The sequence below is a fragment of the Syngnathus acus genome, chromosome 13 (genome assembly GCF_901709675.1).
Source record: "Syngnathus acus chromosome 13, fSynAcu1.2, whole genome shotgun sequence".
NCBI classification, from domain to species: domain Eukaryota; kingdom Metazoa; phylum Chordata; class Actinopteri; order Syngnathiformes; family Syngnathidae; genus Syngnathus; species Syngnathus acus.
Genome location: NC_051098.1, coordinates 4,211,038 through 4,231,986, shown reverse-complemented (window position 1 = coordinate 4,231,986; position 20,949 = coordinate 4,211,038). Strand labels below are relative to the sequence as shown.

At 44.5% G+C, this 20,949-nt stretch overlaps 2 protein-coding genes and 1 long non-coding RNA gene across 7 annotated transcripts in view; 2 read left to right on the top strand and 1 right to left on the bottom strand.

Annotated features, from left to right (window-relative positions):
• The window catches only part of LOC119132359 (cartilage intermediate layer protein 2-like), a 67,807-nt gene that overhangs the window by 26,633 nt on the left and 20,225 nt on the right, over nt 1–20,949 (top strand). For 3 of the 5 annotated variants that reach the window (XR_005099853.1, XR_005099852.1, XR_005099854.1), the window contains exons 1-2: nt 20,440–20,562; nt 20,804–20,885. Coding sequence is in view for 2 of the 5 variants with exons in the window: in XM_037267546.1 (XP_037123441.1) it covers nt 20,859–20,885 (27 nt within the window). In the remaining 3 variants the exon portion in view is untranslated. Of the gene's footprint in view, nt 1–20,439; nt 20,563–20,803; nt 20,886–20,949 lie in introns of those variants that run through there. The other 2 variants (XM_037267545.1, XM_037267546.1) reach the window with 2 other exon arrangements.
• LOC119132361 (cartilage intermediate layer protein 2-like) lies at nt 7,699–10,423 on the top strand. The gene is made up of 8 exons (XM_037267549.1): nt 7,699–7,748; nt 7,990–8,071; nt 8,651–8,681; nt 8,790–8,816; nt 8,980–9,163; nt 9,256–9,368; nt 9,846–10,017; nt 10,227–10,423. Exons 2-8 carry the CDS (start codon nt 8,045–8,047, stop codon nt 10,339–10,341), a joined length of 669 nt encoding a protein of 222 aa, XP_037123444.1. The 5' UTR covers nt 7,699–7,748; nt 7,990–8,044; the 3' UTR covers nt 10,342–10,423.
• On the bottom strand, nt 12,103–20,878 carry LOC119132362. The gene is made up of 3 exons (XR_005099855.1): nt 20,835–20,878; nt 20,752–20,754; nt 12,103–12,117 (listed from the first exon to the last, which is right to left on the bottom strand). It is a non-coding gene; the product is annotated as an uncharacterized LOC119132362 (long non-coding RNA).

Below are 20,949 nucleotides of genomic sequence, written 5' to 3'. Positions count from 1 at the left end.
GTCGGTGGGGAGAATACTTCGAAGACCTCCTCAATTCCACCTACACGCCTTCCATTGTGGAAGCAGGGCCTGGGGACTCTGAGGCGGACTCTCCAATCTCTGGGGTCGAAGTCACTGAGGTAGTTAAAAAACTCCTCGGTGGCAAGGCCCCGGGGGTGGATGAGATCCGCCCGGATTTCTTAAGGGCTCTGGATGTTGTGGGGCGGTCATGGCTGACACGTCTCTACAACATTGCGTGGACATCGGGGACAGTGCCTCTGGATTGGCAGACTGGGGTGGTGGTTCCCCTCTTTAAGAAGTGGGACCGGAGGGTGTGTTCCAATTACAGGGGAATTACACTCCTCAGAGTCAGAGTCAGCTTTATTGTCAATTCCTTCATGCTAGGACACACAAAGAAACCGAAATACCGTTCCCCCTATCCCACGGTGACGAGACACAGCACACGATTAACACACAAGTAAAACAACGGGGAGAGAGTTCAGGACCCCAACAGCCCGGAGATCACAAACCTCGCCAGTGGCGAGCAGTGCTGGCATCCCACAACAAAGTCCCGGCACCATTCTTCACGGATGTAGACGCACAGTCCACCTCCACGCGATGTTCCCCCTCGTACAATGGCCCGGTCCGCCCGATAGCGCGCCATCCGCTCCAGACGCACAGCAGCTACGCACTGTCCGGTCCGCAGAACTCAGCAGGCATGTTGATGTCCAGCGATCGAACGTCCGCCAGAAGAATGGAAGGCACGGCCGGGCGAGCTGGGGTGGCCGCCAGCCAGGCCCGGACGCCCAACCGGGGGAAGAATAGCAGGCGAGTCCGGCGACGCTCCAGGACGGCGCAGACCGAGCGCCTTTTATGTCCCCGCTTCAAAGTGCAGATCGCCACAAAACTCGCTTTCGCCGATGTCGAGCAGAACCAGCCCGCCGCACTTGAAGCACAACCCGGTACGACGAGACGAACACACAAAACTGGCGGACAAACCCACATTAAACGACAAAACAAAACACCGTTCGGGACAGAGAGAGGCCGCAGCGTGTGCACGCGCCGCCATCTTACTTCCTGGTAAGGTCTACTCAGGGGTGCTGGAGAGGAGGGTCCGTCGGGAGGTCGAACCTCGGATTCAGGAGGAACAGTGTGGCTTTCGTCCTGGCCGTGGAACAGTGGACCAGCTCTTCACCCTCAGCAGGATCCTCGAGGGTGCATGGGAGTTCGCCCAACCAGTCCACATGTGTTTTGTGGACTTGGAGAAGGCGTTCGACCGTGTCAAAGTCAAAGTCAAAGTCAGCTTTATTGTCAATCCCTTCATATGTCAAGACACACAAAGAAACCGAAATTCCGTTTCCTCCATCCCACGGTGACGAGACATACAAGTAGGCGACACAAAACAAAAACAAGAAGGCACAAACCATAAATAATAAATAATAAATAAAATAAAATGAGCGATGAATAAATAATAGACCAATAACCCATTAAATAAGAGGGGCAAAACCGAGCCAGTGTGCATACAGCAGACAGCAAGAACAGGACGCTACGCTGAAAGGGGGAGCGTGTTCAGGATCCTGACAGCCTGGAGTACGAAGCTGTTGGAAAGTCTGGTGGTGCGGGAGCGCAGGCTCCTGTACCGCCTCCCAGAGGGCAGAAGTTCAAACAAAGAGTGAGCGGGGTGACTCACATCACTCACAATCTTGGTCGCCTTGCGGGTGAGATGGGAGGTGTAAATGTCCTTCAAGGAGGGGAGAGAAGCACCAATAGTCTTACTAGCCGTTTTCACTATGCGCTGCAGGGCCTTCAAGTCGTAGTCAGTGCAGCTGCCACCCCAGACAGCAATACAGCTGGAGAGGACGCTCTCAATGGTGCCGCGGTAAAAAGTAGTCATGACGGCCAGAGGAGCCCCCGCTCGCCTGAGTTTCCGAAGGAAGTACAGGCGGCGCTGGGCCTTCTTCGCCAGCGATGCGGTGTTGGTGGACCAGGAGAGATCCTCACTGATGTGCACCCCCAGGAACCTGGCGCTGCTCACTCTCTCCACCACAGCACCGTCGATGGTCAGCGGCAGGTGTTGGGCATGACCCTTCCGGAAGTCAACAACAATCTCCTTGGTCTTGTCGACGTTCAGCAGGAGGTTGTTGTCCCTGCACCACGCGGTCAGAAGGTCAACCTCCAGCCTGTATTGAGTCTCGTCTCCCTTGGTGATGAGACCCACCAGAGTCGTGTCGTCAGCAAACTTCACTATGCGGTTGCCGCTGCAGGTGGCAGCGCAGTCATGCGTCAGGAGGGTGAAGAGCAGCGGACTGAGCACGCAGCCTTGGGGGGCCCCTGTGCTCAGCGTGATGCTGGCGGAGATCTTGTCGCCAACACGTACCACCTGTGGCCTCTGACAGAGGAAGTCCAGTAGCCAGTTGCAGAGGCAGGTACTGAGGCCCAGCTTGTCAAGTTTGCTGATGAGACGCTGCGGCACAATGGTGTTGAAGGCAGAACTGAAGTCCACAAACAGCAACCTCACATACGAGTCCCTCCCCTCCAGGTGGGTGAGGGCCGAGTGGAGGGCAGAGCAGATGACATCCTCAGAGGACCCCTCGGGAGGTTCTGTGGGGGGTGCTTTGGGAGTACGGGGTACCGAGCCAACTGATAAGGGCGGTTCGGTCCCTGTATCACCGATGCCAGAGTTTGGTCCGCATTTCCGGCAGTAAGTCGGATTCGTGCCCAGTGAGGGTTGGACTCCGCCAAGGCTGCCCTTTGTCACCGATTCTGTTCATAATTGTTATGGACAGAATTTCTAGGCGCAGCCGAGGCGTTGAGGGGGTCCGGTTTGGGGACTTCAGCATCGCGTCTCTGCTTTTTGCAGACGACGTGGTGCTGTTGGCTTCTTCAGGCCGTGATCTCCAGCTCTCACTGGAGCGGCTCGCAGCCGAGTGGGAAGCGGTCAGGATGAGGGTCAGCACCTCCAAATCCGAGTCCATGGTCCTCGATCGGAAAAGGGTGGAATGCCCTCTCCGGATCGGGGATGAGATCCTGCCCCAAGTGGAGGAGTTTAAGTATCTTGGGGTCTTGTTCACGAGTGAGGGGAGGATGGAGCGCGAGATCGATCGGTGCAGCGTCGGCAGTAATGCGGACTCTGTACCGGTCCGTTGTGGTAAAGAGAGAGCTGAGCCAAAAGGCAAAGCTCTCAATTTACCGGTCGATTTACGCTCCTACCCTCACCTATGGTCACGAGCTATGGGTCGTGACCGAAAGAACGAGATCCCGGATACAAGCGGCCGAAATTAGTTTTCTCCGCAGGATGTCCGGGCTCTCCCTGAGAGATAGGGTGAGAAGTTCGGTCATCCGGGAGAGACTCGGAGTCGAGTCGCTACTCCTCCACGTTGAGAGGAGCCAGATGAGGTGGCTCGGGCATCTCATCAGGATGCCTCCTGGACGCCTCCCTGGGGAGGTGTTCCGGGCATGTCCCACCGGTGGGAGACCCCGGGGACGACCCAGGACGCGCTGGAGAGACTATGTCTCTCGGCTGGCCTGGGAACGCCTTGGGATCCCCCGGGAGGAGCTGGATGAAGTGGCTGGGGAGAGGGAAGTCTGGGAGTCCCTCCTGAAGCTGCTGCCCCCGCGCCCCGACCCCGGATAAGCGGAAGAAGATGGATGGATGGATGGATGGATGGATGGATAAATGTTTTTTTGGGCAAAATATCAATCTTAATAAAACCAATCCTAAATACTTATTTGACACGGTGGCAAAGCTAACTCTTCACCAGCCGACCTCCAATAGTTCCTTCCACTCAGACGACGAGCTTGTGAAATTTTTCGGCTGGACACCCTACGAAGCAAACTCATGTCGGCCGCTTGTATCTCGTTCTTTCGGTCACAACCCATAGCTCGTGACTATAGGTGAGGGTAGGAGCGCAGATCGACCGGTAAATTAAGAGCTTTGCTTTGTGGCTGAGCTCTCTTTTCACCACGACGGACCTGTACAGAGTCCACATTACACCCGACGCTGCTCCGATCCGCCTGTCGATCTCACGCTCCATCCTACCCTCGCTCATGAACAAGACCCCAAGATACTTGAACTCCTTTACTTGCGACAGGATCTCATCCCCAATTCGGAGAGGGCATTCCACCCTTTTCCGACCGAGGACCATGGACTCGGATTTGGAGGACCCTCATCCCGATCGCTTCACACTCGGCTGCGAACCACTGAGAGCTGTATATCACGGCTTGAAGAAGCCAACAGCATCACGTCGTCTGCAAAAAGCAGAGACGCAATGCTGAGGTCCCCAAACCGGACACCCTCAACGCCTCGGCTGCGCCGAGACATTCTGTCCATAAAAGTTATGAACAGAATCGGTGACAAAGGGCAGCCTTGGCGGAGTCCAACCCTCACTGGGAACGAATCCGACTTACTGCTGTAAATGCGGACCATCAATTATTATTATTATTATTATTATTATTATTACCGTTTTAGCCCGAATATAAGACGCTGTTTTTTTGCATTGAAATAAGACTGAAAAAGTGGGGGTCGTCTTATATTCGGGGTCTAGACATTATACCCATTTTCACTTTTGCGCAGCGGTAAGTTAAAGGTTGATGGCATCGACTGAGAATGTTGCTGTGATCGTGTGCGTCTTTGACACAAAGTGAGTATGTACATTTCATTGTTACTACTGCCCACTGTTGTGCCGTTTGTCCGATCGCGGTTTGCTTCTTGTGCGCGCCGTTTGATTGACAGCTCCGACGCGTTCCTTTAAGTTTGCCTCGCATCGTACGAGTAGCCGTTACGCAGCGGCACGGCGACTAACGGTCGCCAGCAAATGTATTTTATTGTCTCGATCGATGACTTATGTTTGGTGTGTTGCCGAGAGTATTTCATTTATGGGTTGTTGTTTTTTTTTTGCCAATAATTCAGTAAAGCAATCAAAACTGAACCACGTCTTCCCTCCTGTGTTCTGACCGACACCCGGGGGTGAAAAGAGCATAACCATCCGAGCCAACCCCCTTTACAGTCCTCAGGCTCCCCAACAATAGCGGTAGCAGTTTGCATTATTTTATTGCAATGTTTTTCCTTATTCAGATTTGTTTCAAGACTACAGTTAGACTTCACTTTGATGGTTAATGCAGTTATTGCAATTCTGTTGTTTTATCACAGTATAGTGGTTTAGTTACAGTTCAAAAACAAGAAGCCATTCATTTACAAATGTGATTGCACTTTCGTTTACATATTTAAATGTTCAGATGTGATAGACAGTTTTTGCATGATTTGAATGAGGCAAAATAATATGCTTTTTCTCTCAAATATATTGTTATAATCATTTGTTTCAGATGAAATTGTTTTCTGTATAAAAAATAAATTTGGTGATCAAAAAGTCTTTTTTCAAACTTGAGTCTTGAAAAAGAGGCGGTCGTCTTATAATCGGGGTCGTCTTATATACGCTAATAACTGACCTCACTGACTATGACAGTATGGTACTAAGAAGTTGTATTGACTGTGGAGAGTACACATAAAACAAGGGCTAAACTGGAATGTTCCCTAACTGAGTAAAAAAGGTAGAGTGCCGGGTCAGCCGCATAGCCCTTTTTTCCCAAACTTGCAGGCCAAGCACTGACTTGTAAAAAGTATGGTAGGATAAGTAATATAGTGCTTGAGCTGATCCGGACAGCGTCTAGGGTGCACAGGTTCAGCTGGTTCTTGCAGTCCCGTGGGCATTCAGGTCACTCATACATTAGGTGAATCCCTAGTCCCTGCGCAAATGTCGCAGCCCCTCTGTTTGAGGCAGGCCAGCGTTCCTATGTCATCTCTTGGCCAGTCCAGCTTGAGTGACTGGCTGGGTTGGTCTCATACTTTGTGTCAAGGGTATTCAGGTCACACATGCATTAGGTGAATTCCCAGTCCCTGCCTAAATCCTTATAGCCCCTAGCTTGGCCAGACCAGACCAGCCTGAGTGACTGGTCAGGTCAGTGAATACCACCAGTCAGAAACTGAGTAAAAGTTCTTTCACAACTTTCCTTACATATTATAATTTTGCATTAAATTTTAGTTCAGTTGCTCGTTCCATATGTATGTACGTATGTATGTCATTATGTATGTAAGTAAGTAATTTCCCCCTGGGATATATATCTACCAACCTACTGCCCTTTTTTACTATGCCTACCTTACCATCCATCCATCCATCCATCCATCCATCCATCCATCCATCCATCCATCCATCCATCCATCCATCCATCCATCCATTAGGTGAATCCCCAGTCCCTGCTCAAATGTCGCAGCCCCTCTGTCTGAGGCAGGCCAGCGTTCCTATGTCATCCCTTGGCCAGTCCAGCTTGAGTGACTGGCTGGGTTGGTCTCATACTTTGTGTCAAGGGTATTCAGGTCACACATGCATTAGGTGAATTCCCAGTCCCTGCCTAAATCCTTATAGCCCCTAGCTTGGCCAGACCAGCCTGAGTGACTGGTCAGGTCAGTGAATACCACCAGTCAGAAACTGAGTAAAAGTTCTTTCACAACTTTCCTTACATATTATAATTTTGCATTAAATTTTAGTTCAGTTGCTCGTTCCATATGTATGTACGTATGTATGTCATTATGTATGTAAGTAAGTAATTTCCCCCTGGGATATATATCTACCAACCTACTGCCCTTTTTTACTATGCCTACCTTACCATCCATCCATCCATCCATCCATCCATCCATCCATCCATCCATCCATCCATCCATCCATCCATCCATCCAGCATCATGTGATAGAAAACAAGCCCTCGCCTCAAGGTGGTCTAGAGGCTGTTTGTGGTGTTTATGATTTGAAGTTGACAAAGATCAATGAGGTCTTTTATCAATAATGATAATGTAAGGTTTGTCCCAGAGGCAAACAAGGAGGAAAAGGAAAGTGGGAACCTTGGTTACAACTGCCCCTGTGGGTCACACCTCAGGTCACTTGAATGGCACACAGATGCCACCAAGACAAAATGTAATAGTGCAGCTCACTGCAGCACAGCATGAAGGCTCATGTGATGGAAAACAAGCCCTCGCTGCAATCACATTTTATCAATTACCATCAATCAATGTATGCATACACTTCATCTTCCTAACAAGCATCCAACACATAATATACTGATATGATCATCGAGTTAATCTTCAAAGATTTCTTTGTTCAACCACGATGCTCAGACATAGCTCATTGACCGTATATTAGAGACATGTGCCATCTTGTAGTGGAATAAAATATTACTTTCGGCACAACGGTCTTCCAACCAAATATTTTATGTGGGTTAGAGATCGATTTGAAGTTTTATAGGCTATAAAACGATTTTTTTAAACCCAGCTATACTAGATATTTCCAGAGCTACAAATTGCATTTCAAACAGTAATAATACATTTTATTTTTACTGCATTTTACATTGAAAGACATTTTCAGAGTCCGACACAGAGTTTAAAAACTGTTTGAATAAAACTGAACAGTCATTTAAAAAAGATTTGCCACAGATGCCTGTTTAAAGTAAAATATATTTGGAGTATAAAATAATCATAAATAATAATAATAATTTGAAATAGTTATTTTTATAGACAATAAATTGTCAGCTCATTTGGCTATAACTACAAATTCATGACCAACGGTGAAAGTTATTTTTTCACCAAATACCTAAAAGAAATTCCAGACATTCCCATGATCACCTGACTCAGAAAACGCGCAAAAAAACATATATAAAGACCTTGTAAACGGCGTAAAAGTATAGACCTCCACTTCTTGAACGAAAGGGACAGAGTCCACACTGGTGAGTAGTGGTACAGGTGACAATTTTGTTTCAAACTATGGTTTAAACTACTGAGTGTTTTGCTCTTAATTATGTTGCCAAAACTGTCCAAAAAAATGTGCCTCATTTTTTCTTAAACTAGTGTAAATACGGTGTCTCGTTTTTTAATGAAGCAGTGTAAATTAGGATAAATTAATATGAACAAATAACTATCTTTAATTCTGTTTGCTCAGTGAAGTATGTCGTGTGGTTTGTTTCCTAGAGCGGTTTACCCAGTTCTAAAGGATATCTACCACAAGTCCTATCTTCCTGTAGAAATGACACATCCAGTGATGATAAAATGGGTAATGTATGAACGTATACTTAATTCAAACGGCAACTGGAGAGCAAAAGTTCCATTGCAATGAGTTTTATCTGCCCCTCTGTCTCCACTGAACGGGAGCAAGCCGTCTCCTGTTTCCAGTTTATGTAATTAATAATAATAATAATAATAAACTTTATTTGTATAGCACCTTTCATACAAGAAATGCAGCTCAAAGCGCTTTACAACAATGAAAGAAAAACATGAATACATAAAAACAAAACATTAATGTATGCATACACAATTAATAAAGTGAGTTTAAAATAGGAGCACGCTTTAATAAAATAAAGAATATATCTTTAAGAAAAGGTAAAAAATAAAATAAAGATAAAGATAAAATTAGGCTTAAAATGAAATTTATAAAACGTAATTAGTTAAATGCTCGGGTAAAGAAATGAGTTTTAAGTTTTGTTTTGAAAATATCTAGCGACCTGGCCTTCCTGATACCTATTGGCAGTGTGTTCCATAGTTTGGGGGCGTAATTAACATTAGGCGTAATTGCCCATTGAAACAGTGTGAGATTTAACCTGGTCCACCGTGTCTAATGCCTGTTCTCCCACAGTTGGGACTGACACTTGTGCTCCTGCATGCTGGTAGGATCTTTTTTAAGAAACGCAACCTTGATTTTCACAATACTGCTTTGTGACATGTCATCTTAATAGATGTAAGAAAATGAACATATTTTTGGACTTATTTTCTAGGGGTTCACGTGCATGGCAGCAATGATGGTAAGCAAGCGACTCAATTTTTTTATCCTGCATATGCTTTTTATTTTCTCCAATTTAAGGTGTAACAACCATTGTGCAAGTTAAACCTGCTTAAAGTCAATAAAAATGTTTGACAATTTGATATCTGATCACTGTGACCTAAAAATATGTGCGATCCTCCAAGACGTTGATCCAGAATGCTGGACTCCATGGTTTAACCGAGACGACGCCTCTGGTACTGGAGACTATGAAACTCTTTCGGACCTGCAAAAAGAAAATCCAGGGAAGATATGTGAACATCCAATCCGAATGGAGGTTACAACTACATCTGGAGCCAGTGTTGATTCAACAGGCGATGTGATTCAAGTGTAAGTACAAGTTGAATTAGCGCTGTTGATAGAGAATGCATCCACATCGCCCTCCAGTGAAAGTGACTAATTTCTGCCGGTTGTCCCAACAGGTCTGACACAAACACTGGATTTATTTGTGAAAACGCTAACCAGACACACAATGGCAGTTGTGCAGATTACAAAATCCGTTTCATGTGCCCCCTTGAATTCTGCGGACCTGAAGGTAATCCAGTAAATGACAGTTAATTTCAGCCTGCCAGAAGCAGTTTGAGGAAAATTCAAATTTTTTTTTAATAACATTTCTGTGGCACCACGTTAGCGGAATATGAATTTACTATCAAATTCCACACCCTTTTTTATATATATATATCAAGGCAGTCATTTTGCAACTTACTGTCCACTGAAAATGACGTCTCCAGTGCTCAATGCTCTGGTAATTGCCAATAACGGCCATCTGAGTAAGGTTATTTGGTGTTCAAGTTGATTGGTCACTACCTGAGCGATTTATTTTAGTCAGTAGCAAATGGCAAAATGGCTACAACACCCAAAATGCATCAACATAGGTAGATTTCAGTTAAAAGGGCAAGAGCAAAGACACTTTTTTGGACAAGGCTGTGCGTGTTTACACTCAATTTGGTTCTTAAAAATCGATAGATTGCATATTTTATTAATCCCCTTCTTTTGGGCTCATTCATTTCAGTGTGCAAGACCCCTTGGTATAATCAAGATTACTCCGGTGAGAGTGGAGATTATGAGATGCTTGATATGATCTCTGCTGCAAACCCAGGTGAAATTTGCGATCTTCCACTTGGCATTGAGGTCCAAACTGTAGATGGAAAGCCTTATACTTCAACAGGGGAGACCATTGCCGTGTAAGTACTAGATCCACTGCACATACATACATTTATGTAGGTAAGTGACATCTTCTTGTCACAATGCATACACAAACTACTACACAATACAAGACATCTGAACTGAAATGCCATTTAAGGCCAATTGACAGTCATCACTGTCACAGTTTGATTGATGTGGCTCCTTTTATTGCTGATTTTCGTTGTACTAAATTCTTTCATCTCTGCAGAATGGATACCGAGACTGGGTTCATCTGTAAAAATGATGACCAGAAGGATGGAGGCTGCTCCGATTATAAAGTTCGTTTCATATGTCCCCTTGATTTCTGCAAAACAAAGGAGTAATCATGTGAAATTAAACAACCCTTGATTTCTGCAAAACAAAGGCGTAATCATGTGAAATAAAAAGTTATTCAAGCAATCAAAAGTTATTCATTCATTTATTCTGTTAAGCCAATTGCAATTTTCACTGCGTGGTTGCAGACAAAACTAAAGCAAAGAGCAAATGAGCAAATGCGTGTACAATTACTAGTTACATATTTACATAAATTACATTTTCATAGTGCATAGTGAAACAAAATGTTCATAAGAAAAAAGACTGTATCCCACAATACCATTACCTTTTCAGAATAATAAAATAACGTAGGTGGGTTTTATTTGCACAAATTCGACAAAATCAAAACGAATCAATATTGATACGAAAGGCAAAGAACACACAGACTTGATCACAGCTGCAATCTTATTAGGCCGACTGATTAAAATGTTGTTTGCTTCAAGTAATAATGATAATGTACGCGGCAGATTGGTGCACTGTTGCACTGGCACATTTAACTCACAGAGCAGAGGTGCAAAGAGTGATTTTGACTCCAGCTTCTTGTGTGAATTTTGCATATTTGCCTTTTGGTTATCTCTAGATACTCCGGTTTCCTCCCACATTCCAAAATCATGCATGATGGGCCTATTTACCACCTTTTTTTTTGTAGGTGTTATTGTGACAGTTTAGGCTTCAGAGTGCACACCACCTAACCCGCCCATGGACCTCCGTGAAAGGCTCCAGCACACCCTTGACCCTCATGAGGACAATATTTTTAGAAGATGAATGGATAAATGATCAATTTGACCCCAAGTCAAATGGGATCAAACTAACAGTGGCATGAATTATTTGATTCTAAATCGTTATGATGAAGTGCATCCATCTTGGGCCAGCAGGGTGGGGCACACCCCGGAGTGGTTTTCATCCAATTGCTGGGAAGACAAACGACAATTCACACGCCAGAAAAATCAAATTGATTTGACAGAATGTCATAAAAGTTAAGCCATTGTTAATACTACTACTACTACTACTACTACTACTACTACTACTACTACTACTAATAATAATAATAATAATGGCGGCTCGGTGGAACACTGGTTAGCTTCACAGTTAGGAGGGTACCGGTTCGATTCCACCCTCCTCGCGATGTGTACATGTTCTACCTGTGCCCGCGTGGGTTTTCTCTGGGCACTTCAATAGTCTCCAGCACACCTGCGATCCCTGTGGGGACAAGCGGTATAGAAAATGGATGGATGGATAATAATTTAACGTCAATGCCTCTTTCACCCTATTGGTTTGCTTTTTCTTTGGCAGCAAGGGCGAGGGCAGAATTCACTAAAGGATTTTGTGTGGCGCTAACGAGTAAACATGGAAAACACAGAGAGCGTATACCGTATTTCTTATACAAATGCTCCGAGGACGTCAGCACCACTAAGAACATCATCACCCGAGCCAACCAACGACCCTGGATGACTGAGGATGTACGTCATACGCTGCGAGCACGGAACTCAGCCTTCAAGTCTGGCGACAAGGAGGCACTGAGGACAGCGAGAGCCAACTTGAACCGTGCCATCAGGCTAGCGAAGCGAAGCCACAGTCGGAAAATTCAGGATTTTTTCCACGACGCCAATAACACCAGGAGTATGTGGCAAGGCATACGGGCGATCACGGACTACAACTCACCCTCCCCCCCGGTGGGTGAGGTTGATGCTGACTTCCTAAATGGTCTAAATAACTTCTTTGGGCGTTTTGAGGCACTAAACAGCACTCCGGCAGTTAAAACTGTTCCCCACCAGGAAGAGGAGGTCCTCTGCCTTGACTCAGCCGACGTGTGGAAGACTCTGAGAAGAGTCAACCCACGTAAGGCCCCAGGCCCCGACAACATACCTGGGCGGGTGTTCAAGGAATGTGCAGGCCAGCTGGCTGGTGTCATCACAGACATTTTTAACATCTCGCTGGACCAAGCCAAAGTGCCAGTGTGCTTCAAGGCTGCCTCCATCATTCCGGTGCCGAAGAAACCTCAAATCACCTCATGGAATGACTACAGACCTGTGGCACTGACTCCCATCATGATGAAGTGCTTCGAAAGGCTGCTCAAAGATCACATCGTCTCCAGACTCCCCCCAACATTCGATCCGTTCCAGTTTGCCTACCGGCAGAACCGCTCCACTGAGGATGCCATCTCCTCCGTTCTTCACCTGAGCCTGGCTCACCTGGAGGAGAGGAACACCCACGTGCGGTTGCTGTTCCTGGACTTCAGCTCAGCGTTTAATACCATCATTCCACAACATCTGGTGGAAAAACTGGAACACCTGGGCTTCAGCACCCCCCTTCGGAACTGGCTGCTAGACTTCCTCACCAACAGACCTCAGTCAGTCCGGGTCGGACAGAACACCTCCGATGTCATCACCCTCAGCACAGGCTCCCCTCAGGGCTGCGTCCTGAGCCCCCTGCTGTTCACCCTGATGACACACGACTGCGCCCCCAGGTTCACCACCAATCACATCGTGAAGTTTGCAGACGACACAACGGTGGTGGGCCTCATCAGGGACAACAACGACCTGGACTACAGAGAGGAGGTGGAGCAGTTGGTGGGCTGGTGCAGAGAAAATAGCCTGATCCTGAATGTGGAGAAGACGAAGGAGATCATCGTCGACTTCAGGAAGAACCAGCCTCACCACGCTCCACTGATCATCAACAGCTCAGCTGTGGAGGTGGTCAGCAGCACTAAATTCCTGGGAGTCCACATCACAGACGACCTCACCTGGACTGTGAACACCACAACACTGGTCAAGAGGGCACAGAAGCGCTTGTACTTCCTGCGGAGGATGAGGAGAGCCCACCTGCCCCCACCCATCATGAGGACGTTCTACCGAAGCACCATAGAGAGCATTCTGACAAGCTGTCTCTCGGTGTGGTGTGGAGGTTGCAGCGCCTCCGATTGGAAGAACCTGAGGAGAGTGGTGAGGACAGCAGAGAGGATCATCGGGGCTCCTCTTCCCTCCATTCAGGACTTGTCATCCCAGCGCTGCGTGTCCCGAGCCCGAAATATTATCAGTGACCCATCACACCCCCACCATGGACTGTTCTCCCTGCTGCCCTCTGGGAAGAGGTTTCGCAGCATCCGCTGCAGGTCCACCAGGTTCTGCAATAGTTTTTTCCCTGCTGTCGTCAGACTGCTGAACATTCAAACGTAGCATTCCTCTGCACACTTGTAAATACTGTTTTTGTCTCCTGCACTGTTCACATACTTTATCACTGCTGCACTTTGTACTTTATAATTATCTTATCTCATATTTTTATATAGAATGTCACTTTTTTTAACCAGCCGAAATACCTCTACATTGCTGAAAGCCGTATGCAACGAAATTTCGTTTTGTACACACCTAGTGTTGACAAAATGACAATAAAGTTCTGTCTAAGTCTAAGTCTAAGTCTAAGTCATTTTCCGGACTGTAAGGCGCACCTAAAAACCTAAAATTTTCTCAAAAGCCGACAGTGCGCCTTATAGTCCAGTGCGCCTTATATATGGATCAATTGATGAATTTGTTGATCCATACTGGTTGTACACAGTGCTCTGCCAAAATGTTTCAGTACGTTTTAGTACGACTAGTAAATTACAAGGTCGCATCGCTTCCCAACATTACGGCAACTGTAGTCAGGGGGCGTCACCGAATAGCTGTTGTACCCGCGAGGCTATTTCATTTAAAAATAGGCTGCTCCGTTAATGTTTCGAGTAAATTTATGGATTGATATGGAAGGGAAACATAGGTAAGCAGTACCAATGTGTTAGATCGAACTTTAGTCAGTTCCGATCATTTTATAGGAGATCGTTTGAGAAACGCGATTGTTTACACTTTGCTGAGGCTCATGGGAGATTGCGAGCTGAGGCTCATGGGACTTTGCGGATGGCTAATGCTATAACGATAGCTGCTATACGTACCAGGCTATTTCATGTCAAAATAGGCTGCTCTGTTAATGTTTCGAGTAAATCTACGGATCGATATGGAAGGGAAACATAGGTAAGTAGTACCACTGCGTTAGATCGAACTTTAATCAGTTCCGATCATTTTATAGGAGATCGTTTGAGAAACGCGATTGTTTACACTTTGCTGAGGCTCATGGGAGATTGCGAGCTGAGGCTCGTGGGACTTTGCGGATGGCTAATGCTATAACGATAGCTGCTATACGTACCAGGCTATTTCATGTCAAAATAGGCTGCTCTGTTAATGTTTCGAGTAAATCTACGGATCGATATGGAAGGGAAACATAGGTAAGTAGTACCAATGCGTTAGATCGAACTTTAGTCAGTTCCAATCATTTTATAGGAGATCGTTTGAGAAACGCGATTGTTTACAGAGGGCTCGTTGGTTATTGGCTAGTGGATGCATACCGCAACCCTAGTCAACCTCAGTTTGTCACAGTATAGCTTCTATTTTATGCACCTTATAATCCGGTGCGCCTTATATATGGACAAAGTTTTAAAATGGGCCGTTCATTGAAGGTGCGCCTTATAATCCGGTGCGCCTTTTAGGGCGGAAAATACGGTAATTCACAAAGCGCATGCAGATGGTGACAGCTCGGTTAGTCTGTTAATCTGTCTCTGTTTCCACCCCTGTCAGTCAGCTCGGTTAGTCTGTTGGTCTGTGTCTGTTGCCACCCCTGTCGGTCAGCTCGGTTAGTCTGCTAGTTTCCCTCTGCTGCCACCCCTGTAAATCAGCACTGTTAGTTCTGTTAGTCTGTTACTCTGTTGCTCTCGCTGTCAGCCAGTTCTGTCACCACGTTCTGTTAGTTTGCCTCCCTCTTTCCCTGATAGTCTCCGTCCTGCTTTTTCCTGCCTGTTTGTTCCCCTCATCCTCATCCACCACCCTTTTGCCTCAATAAACCCTGGTCCAAACTGCATTGGGTCGCGCAGCTCCATTCCGCACGTGACAATCACAGCACTCAATTACTAATATGTGTATGCACCAATTGGTGCGGAATAATGTGTGTACGCATGTAATTAGTTTGTCAATATCTCCATCCATATTCCCCGTCTTGAGTGTGTATGTATTGTGCAAAGAAACGTAGAACATCCTCAGAACATGTGTATCCACAACTAATGAAGGATCAAGTGCTACACTGTGAAGGTAATTTGGTGAATAAGTAAAGTTAAAATAAAGAATGATTTGTTGAAAACACAACTTGGAAGTATGGGAAAGGGTTTTGTTTCTGTTCCCACACAAAAACTCAAGTGCAAAGTATGAAGAATGAAGAAATGTTACTGGCTGTAAACACATAAAATAAGGGCCTAACTGTAGTGTTCCCTAGCCAAGTAAACAGGGTCGACAAGTGGTTTAGGCCGCATCGCCTTTTGTGTGCTTTCTTTTTTTTTTTAAACTAAAGGCCAAGCACTTAAAATTTCAGTGGCAGTCCTTGAGCTATTAGGGACAGTGCCCTGGTTACACAGGCCCAGCTGGTTCTTTCAATCTCTTTGGGCCTTCACATCACTCAAACATTTTAGGTGACTCCCCAGTCCTTGCACTTGTGCAATAGTGCATGACCTAATCCGGACAGGGCCTAGGTTACGCAGGTTCAGCTTTAGTTCAGGTTTAGTTCTTGTCGTTGCCGTGGGCATTCAAGTCACTCATACATTAGGTGAATCCCCAGTTACTGCTCAAATTTTGTAGCCCCTTTATTCAAAACAGGCCAGCATGCCGATGTCATACCTTGGCCAGTCCAGCTTGAGTGACTGGCTGGGTTGAGGTAGAGGAGGTGAGTGGGTCTAATCTGTAAGTACAGCAGAGACTAGGAGGCTGATGCACTCTGAACCAATTCTTAAAGGTATGATTGAATCACTGCATCACAGTTGGTTTTGATTTGAAGTCGATCAAGATGTTGTCCGTTTTGTTAATGTACGGCATGGCCCAGAGGGCAAACAGGGAGGAAAGGGAGTCAGTTTGCCGTATGTCACATAGCACCAGGTGTCGACACAACACGTGCAAACACGTCTGTATAATGTATCTACGGTTCCGGCATGTTCTGCACTTGACGCCCAAGTAGTAAATTAGTCACAAATTCAACGGTAGTCGGATGATTATCCCTCCGCAGGGCTCATGTTAGTAAAGTACATTATCATTAATCTCCTGATTTATGCTATGCAAAATTTACATTGTTTTCCTCCACGTCTTCCTATACACACCATTCACAGAGCACAAGGTTTGTGTTACAAAGATTACATGTCATGGTGCTCATCTTGTGGTTTAATGTGAAATACCCCTACCCTTTTGCCATCCTTCCTTACCATCAACTGTAGTGTTTCCTATTCGGCTTTGACTTTTTGATTTTCAGATTTTATACAAGAGGCAAAATGAAAACTTGACTGATATGCAAACCTGCTTATTTCAAGCATTGGCTATGTTTCCATCGACCAAATGTATTCAATAAAAGCAATTGATCTAATTTCCCGATATTTTACATCAATATCTAAATATGTCGAGTTCAGGGGTTCTACTCTACTTGGGCAATACTGATGATTTTGATCTGCCGGTTTATCACAGCTAAAAATTAAACACTGTATCCCTTTTTCCAGACTGTGTAGAAATACCTTATCATTCAAGTTAAAATTATTAACGTCCTGTGTAGAAATACATTATCATTCAAGTAACAAATTATTATTGTCCTGTTCACCCTCACTCCAGCTTGCTTACTCATATCACTCTAGTCCAGGGGTGGGCAAACGTTTTGACTTGCGGGCCGAATTGGGTTCTAGATTTTGACCGGGGGGCCGAACCAGGAGCAGATGGATGTAGTGTAATATAAATGACATGTAAACGTCATTGCATAAAAGGTTTTTACTTTTAGTAGATACTAAAGCATGGATATTAAAAAAAGCTTTTTGAAAAGAAATGCATTTATTAACAGCATTAAAAAACTATTTCACCAAAAAACTACTATCAGTGATTCTTATTAAATACGACACAGTTATGATGAATAACATTTTCCATCACTTCAGCGCCTGCAGGTCAGATTTATGAAATATGTTTATCTAATGAGGCGAAATCACATCCAACTGCAAACATTCTGACCAAATACATCATCTTGAAGAATCAGTGAAAGAATACATCTAAATAAAGTAATAAAGAAATCAATAGTATTGTTGGTTTCCCTTTTTTGCTAGTGCATCATAGTCTGGAGTAAAATTTGTTGTGGTAATTCTTAGGATAGAGCCGAGGTGTCGGTCCGTTAACCTAGATCTGTGACGGGCTTTGTTGACGTTCATGTGGCTGAACAGCAGAGACGCAATGCTGAGGTCCCCAAACCGGACACCCTCAACGCCTCGGCTGCGCCGAGACATTCTGTCCATAAAAGTTATGAACAGAATCGGTGACAAAGGGCAGCCTTGGCGGAGTCCAACCCTCACTGGGAACGAATCCGACTTACTGCTGTAAATGCGGACCATCAATTATTATTATTATTATTACCGTTTTAGCCCGAATATAAGACGATGTTTTTTTGCATTGAAATAAGACTGAAAAAGTGGGGGTCGTCTTATATTCGGGGTCTAGACATTATACCCATTTTCACTTTTGCGCAGCGGTAAGTTAAAGGTTGCTGGCATCGACTGAGAATGTTGCTGTGATCGTGTGCGTCTTTGACACAAAGTGAGGATATACATTTCATTGTTACTACTGCCCACTGTTGTGCCGTTTGTCCGATCGCGGTTTGCTTCTTGTGCGCGCCGTTTGATTGACAGCTCCGACGCGTTCCTTTAAGTTTGCCTCGCATCGTACGAGTAGCCGTTACGCAGCGGCACGGCGACTAACGGTCGCCAGCAAATGTATTTTATTGTCTCGATCGATGACTTATGTTTGGTGTGTTTCCGAGAGTATTTCATTTATGGGTTGTTGTTTTTTTTGCCAATAATTCAGTAAAGCAATCAAAACTGAACCACGTCTTCCCTCCTGTGTTCTGACCGACACCCGGGGGTGAAAAGAGCATAACCATCCGAGCCAACCCCCTTTACAGTCCTCAGGCTCCCCAACAATAGCGGTAGCAGTTTGCATTATTTTATTGCGATGTTTTTCCTTATTCAGATTTGTTTCAAGACTACAGTTAGACTTCACTTTGATGGTTAATGCAGTTATTGCAATTGTGTTGTTTTATCACAGTATAGTGGTTTAGTTACAGTTCAAAACCAAGAAGCCATTCATTTACAAATGTGATTGCACTTTCGTTTACATATTTAAATGTTCAGATGTTAAGATGTGATAGACCGTTTTTGCATGATTTGAATGAGGCAAAATAATATGCTTTTTCTCTCGAATATATTGTTATAATCATTTGTTTCAGATGTAATTGTTTTCTGTATAAAAATTAAATTTGGTGATCAAAAAGTCTTTTTTCAAACTTGAGTCTTGAAAAAGAGGGGGTCGTCTTATAATCGGGGTCGTCTGACGGTAATAACTGACTATGACAGTATGGTACTAAGAAGTTGTATTGACTGTGGAGAGTACACATAAAACAAGGGCTAAACTGGAATGTTCCCTAACTGAGTAAAAAAGGTAGAGTGCCGGTTCAGCCGCATAGCCCTTTTTTCCCAAACTTGCAGGCCAAGCACTGACTTGTAAAAAGTATGGTAGGATAAGTAATATAGTGCTTGAGCTGATCCGGACAGCGTCTAGGGTGCACAGGTTCAGCTGGTTCTTGCAGTCCCGTGGGCATTCAGGTCGCTCATACATTAGGTGAATCCCTAGTCCCTGCGCAAATGTCGCAGCCCCTCTGTTTGAGGCAGGCCAGCGTTCCTATGTCATCCCTTGGCCAGTCCAGCTTGAGTGACTGGCTGGGTTGGTCTCATACTTTGTGTCAAGGGTATTCAGGTCACACATGCATTAGGTGAATTCCCAGTCCCTGCCTAAATCCTTATAGCCCCTAGCTTGGCCAGACCAGACCAGCCTGAGTGACTGGTCAGGTCAGTGAATACCACCAGTCAGAAACTGAGTAAAAGTTCTTTCACAACTTTCCTTACATATTATAATTTTGCATTAAATTTTAGTTCAGTTGCTCGTTCCATATGTATGTACGTATGTATATCATTATGTATGTAAGTAAGTAATTTCCCCCTGGGATATATATCTACCAACCTACTGCCCTTTTTTACTATGCCTACCTTACCATCCATCCATCCATCCATCCATCCATCCATCCATCCATCCATCCATCCATCCATCCATCCAGCATCATGTGATAGCAAACAAGCCCTCGCCTCGCCCTCGTGGTCTAGAGGCTGTTTGTGGTGTTTATGATTTGAAGTTGACAATGATCAATGAGGTCTTTTATCAATAATGATAATGTAAGGTTTGTCCCAGAGGCAAACAAGGAGGAAAAGGAAAGTGGGAACCTTGGTTACAACTGCCCCTGTGGGTCACACCTCAGGTCACTTGAATGGCACACAGATGCCACCAAGACAAAATGTTATAGTGCAGCTCACTGCAGCACAGCATGAAGGCTCATGTGATGGAAAACAAGCCATCGCTTCAATCACATTTTATCAATTACCATCAATCAATGTATGCATACACTTCCTCTTCCTAACAAGCATCCAACACATAATATACTGATATGATCATCGAGTTAATCTTCAAAGATTTCTTTGTTCAACCACGATGCTCAGACATAGCTCATTGACCGTATATTAGAGACATGTGCCATCTTGTAGTGGAATAAAATATTACTTTCGGCACAACGGTCTTCCAACCAAATATTTTATGTGGGTTAGAGATCGATTTGAAGTTTTATAGGCTATAAAACGATTTTTTTAAACCCAGCTATACTAGATATTTCCAGAGCTACAAATTGCATTTCAAACAGTAATAATACATTTTATTTTTACTGCATTTTACATTGAAAGACATTTTCAGAGTCCGACACAGAGTTTAAAAACTGTTTGAATAAAACTGAACAGTCATTTAAAAAAGATTTGCCACAGATGCCTGTTTAAAGTAAAATATATTTGGAGTACAAAATAATCATAATAATAATAATTTGAAATAGTTATTTTTATAGACAATAAATTGTCAGCTCATTTGGCTATAACTACAAATTCATGACCAACGGTGAAAGTTATTTTTTCACCAAATACCTAAAAGAAATTCCAGACATTCCCATGATCACCTGACTCAGAAAACGCGCAAAAAAACATATATAAAGACCTTGTAAAAGGCGTAAATGTATAGACCTCCACTTCTTGAACGAAAGGGACAGAGTCCACACTGGTGAGTAGTGGTACAGGTGACAATTTTGTTTCAAACTATGGTTTAAACTACTGAGTGTTTTGCTCTTAATTATGTTGCCAAAACTGTCCAAAAAAATGTGCCTCATTTTTTCTTAAACTAGTGTAAATACGGTGTCTCGTTTTTTAATGAAGCAGTGTAAATTAGGATAAATTAATATGAACAAATAACTATCTTTAATTCTGTTTGCTCAGTGAAGTATGTCGTGTGGTTTGTTTCCTAGAGCGGTTTACCCAGTTCTAAAGGATATCTACCACAAGTCCTATCTTCCTGTAGAAATGACACATCCAATGATGATAAAATGGGTAATGTATGAACGTATACTTAATTCAAACGGCAACTGGAGAGCAAAAGTTCCATTGCAATGAG

Coding starts and splice junctions, on each gene's coding strand:
- LOC119132361 (XM_037267549.1), top strand. CDS start 8,045: ATGACACATCCAGTGATGATAAAATGG. Junction 8,817..8,979: donor CGTGCATGGCAGCAATGATG/GTAAGCAAGCGA, acceptor CGATCCTCCAAG/ACGTTGATCCAGAATGCTGG. Junction 10,018..10,226: donor ACAGGGGAGACCATTGCCGT/GTAAGTACTAGA, acceptor TCATCTCTGCAG/AATGGATACCGAGACTGGGT.